This window comes from Planococcus citri, chromosome 1, assembly GCF_950023065.1.
Source record: "Planococcus citri chromosome 1, ihPlaCitr1.1, whole genome shotgun sequence".
Taxonomy (NCBI): domain Eukaryota; kingdom Metazoa; phylum Arthropoda; class Insecta; order Hemiptera; family Pseudococcidae; genus Planococcus; species Planococcus citri.
In genome coordinates, this window is record NC_088677.1 from 21,233,355 (window position 1) to 21,243,947 (window position 10,593).

Consider the following 10,593-nt stretch of genomic DNA (forward strand, 5'->3'; position numbering starts at 1 on the left):
AGGAAGAAAAACACTACTAGAAACCACAATAAAACAAAAAAAATTTTTGCCGACATATGGTATGGTATCGCTGGCCGCGTCACATTTATTAATGAAAATGTCCGCTTTTCTCACTTTTTTGGCTGAAAGGAAACGAAACGAAACGACACAAAACGAAATGATACCACTTTTATGGAACGAAACGAAACGGTATAACGAAACAGTTTGGTTCAAAGAGCTCAACCGAAACGAAACGATACGTTTACGTTTTGTGTCTAACAGCCCTGAGTGATTTTCAAATTTTTCAATTTTTTAAAATTTTTTTCTCAGATTTTATTTTTTTTTCACTCGTGACTCACGTCTTACACTCACTGACACCACAGAAATGAAAATTGTCCTTTTAATAATCGTCTACACGTCATAACGAGTATTTTGAGGGGTCACATGTATTTTTGTTTTCGTAAGCCAAAAGCCAGCCAATCGCCAGCCAATGAAATGTTGCCAGCCAATAGCCAGCTTTATTTAAGCTAATGAAAATCAAGCTAAAAGCTGATAGCCAAAAGCTAATCGATGATTGGCTGGAAATCCCTGGTCGTCCGTGTTCACCTTGTTCCATCTGACGTCATACAGACAACCAAATGATAAAGTTGGCCAAAATTCGTTTTTAATAATCTCAAAAAGTTGTGGTGTTTTCATGCTTTTTATAGTTTTTGCGCTGGTCGCAAAAAACTATATTGTTTTCACTTTTTGTCAGTTCTTCAAACACATGAAAATCGTGAATTTTAAACTTCTTGCCGAAAGCCAATAACCAATTAGCGCACAGTATTTGAAAATATAACCAATCAGAGAATAGCGTTTCTATACAACCAATCAACGATTAGTATTCGTAGAAACCGATTGCGAGACTGAATTTATAAACTGAAATAAATTACATTTTCATATTTTTGTGTAGTTTAAATGAAATAACACAATGAAAGTTGAAACACAGAATTGTTGTCAAAGTTATTTCTCATTTCTTTTATTTAATTTTAGCAATTTGACATTTGTAAAGGTCCCTCTTTTTACATATGCCGATTGCCAAACTGGCCAAACGACAATGATACAAAACGGCGAAGTTGAAAACAAAAAATTCCCTTCTCATGATGTATTATAATACATTTGAATATATTCAACCAGGGAGTAAAGCATATATCCAAACCCTCACACGTTAGAGCACCTTCACTGAACGAACGTTCAGAAACGTGATTCAAGTCTCCAAGTTCTTATCATAACTTCATAACACAAGTAAATGTTAAAGACATATTATTTTTACTACACTTACAGCAACTTGCGTGCGAAATCTTATTATTTAATTTATTTTATAGACTCGAAATTTTTCAATGATATACACGTAATTATTCATTATTGCCATGAAACAGCGAAGTTATCATTCTTTTTTACATTCAAAAATACTCAGCCAAACATACGGAAAGTGTGTTATGTATTTAGTATTTTCCATTTTATTTTACACTACACAATCAATGAATCAAAATTATCGAAATATTAGATTATTAAATGAAGTTTACAAGGAAAAGGTACTCAGCTAGTTGCACTTGACCATTTTATGAACTATTGAAATTATGGAGTACTGTACTCGTAGTTGGCGTAATGTTTCCGCTAAATTCGTTCGATACATCAGCTGAAAGAAGCAGTACTGTTTGCCATTGCCATTTGTGATGCTAATTTATTGTGAGTAATTGCTAAATATTTGTACTTTGATCGAAGTGAAAGACATGGGGTGATGTACGTAAAGAACTTGGAAGTTGAAAAAAACCCACTTTCTGACCATTCGCTCTCTATTTGGAGGAGTATTATTCTTTTCGAAGGAAGAACACCACGAAATGATATTATCATCCACAGTTTTAATGTTACTGCGGAAGTGCGGATATCATAATAATATGTATTAGTAATAATTTCCTTCTATCAAAAATCGAAATTAATTGAGTAAATTCCATTGCAGGTGACTTAATTTGTATACTGGTAAACTGGTAAAGTAAAACGCAGCATCGGACATCAGATAAGTGATAAAAATGCTCAAGGGTGGTCGCATTCAGTGAAGAACGAGATTTTCCATACTTTTCGCTAGGAGGTGCTCTAATGTGTGAGGGTTTGGATACATGCGGGAGTAAAAGTGATTTTCGACGAATTTTGAGGTTTATTTCCAGTGATGGCAGCGTTCGCAAAAATATGAACGGCGTTCGCGTTCGCGTTCATTTCAAATGAACGGCGTTCGCGTTCGCGTTCATTTCAAGTGAACGCGTTCGCGAACGGCGTTCGCGAATGTGAACGCAAAATACATGATTTGTACAGTGAAGACAGTGAAGTTGATCAAGTATAGTAGGTATATGGTACAAGAGGTACGAGATGATACTTTTTGTGTTGCAAAATAATTTGATTTTTCAAACTTCGAAAATTTGCCTTCAATCAAAACGAACGCCGTTCGCGTTCGCGTTCTTTTGAAAAGAACGCGTTCGCGCTCTTGCAAAAAAGAACGCCTTCCGTTCGCGTTCGCGAACGTGTCGTTCGCGAACGCGAACGCTGCCATCACTGTTTATTTCCCTCGTTTCGCTCGGACAATTATTCACAATACACCTCAAAAGTCAAAATTCGTCGAAAATCACTTTTACTCACTAGTTGATAGGGATGGGAAATGCTCGCGCATGTTGTTTTACGTGCGCGCATGCGCGCATATGCGCGCATTTGCTCGAGCACGCGAGCATATTTTACTATTACGCATCCCCTTACTTGATACACATTATGTAGAAAGTCATTTCATAAAATAAGTGTAATCTAATACAAATTACAATTAAGTGAAAAATGCATTAAATCTTACAAAAAAAGGCAAAAATATTGAAAATAAGTAATAAATATCCGAAATTTTGGAAAATTTCCCTATTTTTTCCTTGAAAATGCTCGTGCTCGAGCAAATTACTAAAATGCGTTCTCGCGCATTTGAGCAAATGCTCATCGTGCTGTTGCGCGCATTTGAGCATGCCATCCCTAGTGTCTTATGTACACCACCCATAAGACACCTTTCTACATCCGGTCACAACTGAACTCCTAAGGTCATTCGTCATTCACCAGTCCGTCTGGCTTTCTAAGGTCGTCTCTCTGTCTGTCTGTCCTCTCAAGATGATTGACTTGTGTGTCTAGGCTCCCAAGGTCAGTCAATCTAAATAGTAAAAGGTTAAAGGTCGTAAGATTCCGACAGACTCGGTGAGACTGATAGCGATCCTAGCGATAAAAATTGTTACTAATGGTGACAGCCAAAATAAGGAAATAACCTGGCTAATTTCTCAATTGATTCGTGATTGTGATATGAGAAATTTTTTTATCAAAAATTTTTTTCCTATGGATGGAGGAAACGTGAATTTATTTTAAAAGTTAGTCTCATTTCAGCGAATTTTTACGTATTTTATCAATTAATTATTGTAATGTTGACCAATATTGACTAACTGAAACCTCGATTCATCGCCATCACCCTCCAGAGTTGAAGTTTCCTTCGCATTGAAATCATAAATCTTTCACAACAGGTATCTCGACGAAGCCGGAGAAGTATCTCGGATTTATTATTTTTTATTTACTCGATGATTCTTTTAAATCAGCCTTCCTTCTAAATATATCGAAACTATGCTCCTACTCAGCAGGTACAAAGTACTCTGATACTGAATCCGTAATCATGTCGGCGACATCTCCGTTAATGGTGCGAAAAAGAGGAGCCAAAGTAAATCCAAAACAGAAAAAAATATTACTACAGTCGATGGCCGATAATCCTTTGATATATTCGCGTAAAATAACCGCCGATTTCACCATTTACCATCATAAAGCATTTTGGCGAAATATGTGCGCTGTTTTGAACGTCTTCGGTCCGCCGAGAAAGACGGTCGAGTGTTGGAAAAAGGTGCATATTATTGCAAAATTTCTCATCGCGAGATGTGCAGTTTTTGCTTAGTTTTGGTGTGTATTTTATTGTGTCGTAGGCTTGGAAAGATATCAGAGCTCGATATCAGAAAACGGGCATCGATTTGAAAGAAATCATCATCAACTCTTCCCAATGCGATCATATTGTGATTGATACGAAACTTTTGTTAGATAAGGCTGATCAGATTTCCACGTTGACCAAAGGAAAAGTTGATATTGAGCAAGCTCTTCGTGAAGCTATTCTATCCGAAGGAAGTGGTTTCACCGAATTTTTATTAGCTGACGTGAGTGAAGTTTTTAATATTAATTATTATTAACTACAGATCACGTAATTAGTTGGTTGATTTTTTCCCATTTTTAGATGAACGTATCAAACATCAAAGGCAGGCTGTCTTCGCATGACAATGTATCGAAAATTGAACTCGACGAAAACCGATCTGTTTTTAATCTTGTCAACGAGAACGAAGAAATTGAAAGCGACGATCTACGTGATCTGAAATCGGAAGTATGTCTTGTAACTCTATCTGTTCGATGTTCATTTTTATCTATTCATTAGTCAAAGTGTTGCTCACGGCGCATCTTTCTCGAATAGAAATCCGATGACGATGATTTATGTGAAATCGCTTACGAAGAAGTGCTAGAAGAATCAGATACAGACGATGTGAATTATTCCGATATAACGACGAATCATTCTGGCCCATCATTAAAAAGAAAATCAGATTCGAAACACAACTGTTTTTCATCAGCTGATGAATCCGAAGAAGAAGAAATATTAAAACATAATTCAGTTAAAAAACCCAAACTGCCAGCTCAATCTTCATCATCAAATATGTTGCCTTCTAGTTCGAATGTTTCTCATAAGACTGAATCAAACAGTAGGTATTTTAAAATACTTTTTACCCTTTTGAAATTCGAGTCTCTTTTACGTTGGAATTTTATTTCAGACGTGCAGAATTCTTCTTCGGTGCTGAACGATCTGCTTGCTGAGTTACGTCAACATAATAAAATCCAAAGTGAGAAATTAGCGTTTGATAAAACTCGTTTCGAAACCAAAAAACGATTACGAGAGCAATCTCTGGTCGTGAAAAAAGATTTAGCCGAAGCTAATAAATTATTAGCTAAAAGTGTCAAAACTTTCATTGATAATATCTCATTCAACACGTGATACGTCCTTGATGGATCTTCGCATTCCTTCTTATTCGAATGGATGATTTGGGAATTTCTTCCGAAATGATGAATTTTTGTGGTTGTGCCATCCAAAGGTTCTTTGTACAGTGTCCCATGTTACCTTAAGATGGATATATTCTTTTGTTCATCATCATTTGACTTGACGTTGGGTTCGGATTTACTCTATTTTGTCCTTGGTTCGATTTTTATTGAAGATGCTGGTTGGTGAAGGTTCGATGTTGATGTTGACTGCCGTCCTTTGTGAATTGTGATCTTCATAAATATTATTAGGCTAATTGGTGTTATTTTTTTTCATTTTTTTTTTCAATTATCAACTAAGAATGTACGAAAAAATACACTTGTTCATTTTTTTCTTCGTATTTATTCAACAATTATTTCGAAAAGTAGATTATTTTTTTTTTATTCAGACAATCCAAAAATAAGATTTTGTAAATTTTCAACCGCTCAGAAGAACTCCAAGAATGGTCTTGGATTTACATGGCAATGGCCTAGGCCGACGAAGAATCTCAAATACTTTTATTTGGGACCGAGCCATTTTTTCAAAAACAGGATGAGTAGGTTAGGGGCTAGAACGAAAAAAACCACGACGTTTTCGAAAAAAAACCTTCTTTGAAGGCCCATATTTATCCTCCAAATGCATCTTACTCTAGTCAGAGACTAAAATTTTATGTGTGCCTAACTTTCAACTCAAAACTAAGGTTCCTGTTGAATTTGGTCAAACTACGCCAAATTTTTTTCCAGATGATCTGGAGATATCCTTTCTTTTTCATTTACTCACAAAGAGCACCTCCTCAACAAGCATGGCGACGACAGAAGTCTTAAGGAAATGGGCTACTTCAAATATGACTTGTGGGTATATTTCGATAACAGATAATTATTTTAATGGAGAAAAGTTAGCTCCTTCGGAATCGTCAGCTACTATTTCTTCGACTTAACTGTAACAGGTGTTGCATATCTCGACTTGTTGGTGGAACTGTGCGAAGAACAACTTGATCTTCTCATAATGAAATCCAATACGATTTTCTATAGCAACTTTTACACCATGGGTATGGGGGTTTATTAACGAATAAAACCTCAAGCCAGCATCGAATTTTGACCAGCTCTAAGTTGATAATTTTTTTGAAAATTTCAGTAGGCATGTTGCCCAACTCTTTTTATTGTAAAAACAATTTCTTTTTAATTACATAATGTAGGTAAAATTCACTTGGAGCAAAAATTCATCAAACTCAAATTTTGATCAGCTCTAAATTGGAATTTTTTTGAAAATTTCAATAGGAACTACATATTATTTCAATTTGTTGAAGTAGGTAAGTAGGTTTCATTTTTTTATAATTTTAAAATTCATCGAATTGAATTTTGACCATATGTACGTTTAAGGCATAAATTTTTAAAATGTTTAGAAAGGAAAATTGTAAGCGAATTTTTCAATTCAAGAGGTGAAAATGAACAAAAAAAAATCATTTTCACCTGTCAAAACGCAACAATTAAGATTAGTCAATTAGTCATGGATTGAAATTTTAAAAAAATGGATAATAATTATTAATTGGGGAAAATAAAAAGTAAATTAAGTAGCTCCGGTGTAAAGTAAAAAATTGGTCAAGGAGTGTCAAACGAAAATTCAAATATGAATCAGTTCGAATTTTAGAATTGTTTGGGTTTGATTTGGTAAATGAGGAAAATGTAGTAGCTATTTCTATTCAGATTAGGTTGGTTTCAAATTCAAAATTGGAGGAGTTTATGGTTTAAATTTCAAAACCTTACGGGCCCAGTAAGCATTGCAATGTCACTATCACATCATGCAATATCACCATGAAGAAATGAATGGTATCTCACTACTTTTTCACTATCTGTCTCCAATCAAATTTTAAGAAAACTCTCCACGCCAACTCCCCCCCCCCCCCCTCAACACACACAAAATTGAAAAATTCAAAATTTTCACAAGAAAATTTTCAAAAAATGAAATTGGAAGAAAATTTGTGCACAAATGATTTCTTAATTTCGATCAATTTTTTCAATAATTTGAATTTTTTTCTTTTTTTCACTACCTTTTTAACTGAATTCATTACTTTTTCAATACTCTCACTACCAATTTTTAAAATGACTACATTTTCACTACTTTCACTACCTGTTAGATATCCTGTATTTTGAAGGGGAAAAAAATAACACTAAAGTAAACTTGGACTTTTTTGAGACCACTTTTTAAAAAATCTGAAATTTCCAAGATACACCCGAATCCTCCAGAACAGCCTGAAACCACCTCCAATTGAATCGACAAATTGAAAGTGGGGTACTAAGTTAATTTCATTTTATTTCAACAACTCAATTGGGTAAAATGTTGTGGAAATTTCAATTTTCAAAAATCTGCTACGGTGCTTAATAACTACCACGCAAAATGGTTCGAAACCGTTTCCAATAGATTTGGAGGGGCGAAAACAGGGCACACACCAAATTTTAGGTTTTTTGGTCTATTTGGTAAAATTTTGATTTTTTTTTTCATTTTTGATCCAAGTTTGACTTCCTAAAAATTCATCAAAAATCAAAATCGTTTGTGAACTCAAAAATGTCATCTACTGTTTCCAAATTCGTATTCAGAAAATCAAATTGCCTCAATTCAAACCAGACGGGCAATTATTTCAGCCGATTTTCAAATTCCTTGATTTTAATTTTTTTTTTTTTTTTTTTGATTTGCCATTGAAAATGAAAAGTCACAGGTGTGGAAATGACTTACTTAACTTTTCTCGTAAGGACGGTAAGGATTATAAAATTACTTACTTATTCTCATACGTGAGTTTATACTCTATAATTTATGGAAGGAAATCTGTACTCACCTGAAACAAAGAAAAATTAAGGTGGATTAGTTATAGTTATAAAATTACTAATCAACAAATACCTACATACAAATTGAAATAATATTGGTCGAAGGCCAATAAAGCAAAAATTCTAACGATCTTGCCGTTTAATAAAGCGGCAGAAGTGAATCAAAAGCACCAGAAATGGAAAAGCCCCAGACAGCAATAAGTTACCAACAGACTAAAGAGTTCCCTGCAGCAATCATAATTCCCATTTTCAAAAAAGGAGACCGAAACAATCCAGGAAACTACCATGGAGAATAAGCCTACTAAATGTTGCTTACAAACTACTTGCAAAGATGCTGGCAAGTGAGCCAATAATATTGGAATGCCAAAATGGTTTTCAAAAGGGAAGATCTTGCTACATTAGATGGAACATATGCAACTAAGCTGCTGATGGAGAAGAGACGAGAGTTATAACCTAGAAACCCACACGTGCTTCGTTGATCTGGAGAAGGCGTATGATCAAGTAGGAAGGAAGAAGTTGTTCAAAATCCTGAGGAAAATTAAAGTGAATGAACAAATAGTACGCTCAATTGAGGAAATATACACAAATAATGTAATAAGAGTAAGATCCGGAAACATGTTTGAAGCAAAGAAGATAGGAAGAGGAGTAAGACAGGGATGCCCAATGTCGTGTAGCCTGTCCAACATCTACTTCAACAACATGATTAAAGAATGGTTGAAAACCAAGCCAAAAGGGCTAGACATCAATGACACTCATGTCAATACCCTGCTATTTGCTGATGATCAGGTGGTCATTGCTGATAACAAAGATGACTTGCAAAGAGTGATGTTCAACCTTCAGAAAGTAGAAGATAAATATGGAATGAGAATCTTGTTGTCAGAACAGTGTTGTAAAAAAGTTATTTTATGAAAAACGAAGAAAAAAACGATATTTTTCAGGTTCAAGGAGACATATTGTTAAAAGGAAAACATTAAATATATTATAACTATAGACAGTAAAGGGAAGACTTCGCACTCAAAGCGGGACTAAATCAAAACCAGTCGCGTTTCGGACGCCAGGTTTTGAAGAATTTGTAGAGGGCGCCGCGCATGTAACTTCGCGATTCTATAGCGATGCCATAGGTGGTGTTGGCGATGCTCTTGAATCTACGTAGTTCGTACATTTCTCGCGCTGTGAATTATAGAGGGCGCTCGCGCATGCAACTTCGCGATTACGAAAACCTTGCGCACGGAAAATGTACATTTTTATAACGATAGTGCGAAGTCTTCCCTTTACTGTCTATAATTATAACAATATTTATCATAGAACGAAATGGATTTTGTTTTTTTTTTGTTATTAATTTTTTTTCTTCAAACACTGGAAACAGGTCTCAAAAATGCAGAAAAATGTGCCCGCAGCTTCAAAAAAACGAGAAAACTTTTGAAACATCATCAGTTTTCTGCATATTTTTCATGTTTTCAATTGTTTTAATAGTTTGCTTTTAAACGCCGAGCCATTAACAACTACTCTGATTTTTTATTATGCCTAGTAAAATGATGAAATTCATGAAATTGCCAAAAAGAAGAAGGCTGAAATGATGACTGAGCTGAAGTATGTCCTAGCTGGAGGTTTTTGTAAACCTAAGAAAGCCATTAAAACTTCTAGTTCCATCAAAGAAGACAAGCCAATCACTATCAAAAATAAATTTAGTACAATTACAAGTTGCTGACGTTCCAGACAATAACCCTAATCCAGTTGTAATTGAAGAAGTTGGAGAGAAAATTCAGCCAATATTTCTTACTGAATACTCTGATTATATTCATGAGTTAGCTGCGATTAAGCGTACCCTTGTTAATGACTTCAAAATACAACTGCTGAACAAGCAAATCGAATCTGCCTCTCCAACATAGACGACTTCCGCAATTTAACGTGATAGTAAAAAAATCAGCTTTGTAAGAAATATTATACGTTCAGAAATTCTCAAGAAAACAAATTATCAGTTGTAATAAAAAGACTGCCAACTACAATAGATGAAGCTGCTATTTAGCTATTTAATCAGAGCTGGAGCTCCTTCAAATACCAACAATCATGGTTACCAGATTGCGTAAAAATGGAAATGTGACTCCTGTATGTGATGTTACAGTACCAAATTCTGCTGATGGCCGTAAAATCTATAACGTAGTATCTCTGTTTCATGTGATTATCACTGTTGAGAAAAAACGCACAATTCCTCAGTGTTTTAGATGCCAGAAATTTGGCCACACTCGTAATTATTGCAATCTGCCACCGCGATGTGTCAAATGTGTTGAAGAACACATATCTGCTGAGTGTAGAGTCAAGTGTTTGCATTCCCCAAAATGCTGTAACTGTGAAGGTGATCATACAGCTAATTACAAAGGATGTTCAGCCTATAAATCGTACCTTAAAGAAAAATTCACAAAGCGTGAAAACTTGGTGCAAGATAATATTGTCAATCATCAACGAAGCTATAGTTCAGTTGTGAAAAGTCTTCCAAACAATCCAACGTTTTCTTTATCTAATAATATGTATCAACTATTAGCCAGCTTATTGTGCATTTAGTTCCTCTTGTAGAGCAGTTATTAAAATTACTTCAACCAATTGGCAGTAATGAACAAAACAAGTAGCCAGTAGGTAATCCAAAGCCAAAAT

At 34.9% G+C, this 10,593-nt stretch overlaps 1 protein-coding gene across 1 annotated transcript; it reads left to right on the forward strand.

Moving 5' to 3' along the window:
* The first annotated feature begins 2,867 nt into the window (after positions 1–2,867).
* LOC135849812 (uncharacterized) lies at positions 2,868–5,486 on the forward strand. The gene is made up of 6 exons (XM_065370415.1): positions 2,868–3,551; positions 3,663–3,919; positions 3,999–4,223; positions 4,301–4,444; positions 4,532–4,814; positions 4,884–5,486. The coding sequence occupies exons 2-6, from the start codon at positions 3,698–3,700 to the stop codon at positions 5,102–5,104; spliced, it is 1,095 nt and encodes a 364-aa protein (XP_065226487.1). The 5' UTR covers positions 2,868–3,551; positions 3,663–3,697; the 3' UTR covers positions 5,105–5,486.
* Positions 5,487–10,593: the final 5,107 nt, after the last annotated feature.

Excerpts from the sequence above, each read along its gene's own strand:
- LOC135849812 (XM_065370415.1), top strand. The coding sequence starts at position 3,698 with ATGTCGGCGACATCTCCGTTAATGGTGCGAAAAAGAGGAGCCAAAGTA. Across the intron at positions 4,445-4,531 it reads TACGTGATCTGAAATCGGAA|AAATCCGATGACGATGATTT; the intron begins GTATGTCTTGTA and ends TTTCTCGAATAG. Across the intron at positions 4,815-4,883 it reads TCATAAGACTGAATCAAACA|ACGTGCAGAATTCTTCTTCG; the intron begins GTAGGTATTTTA and ends ATTTTATTTCAG.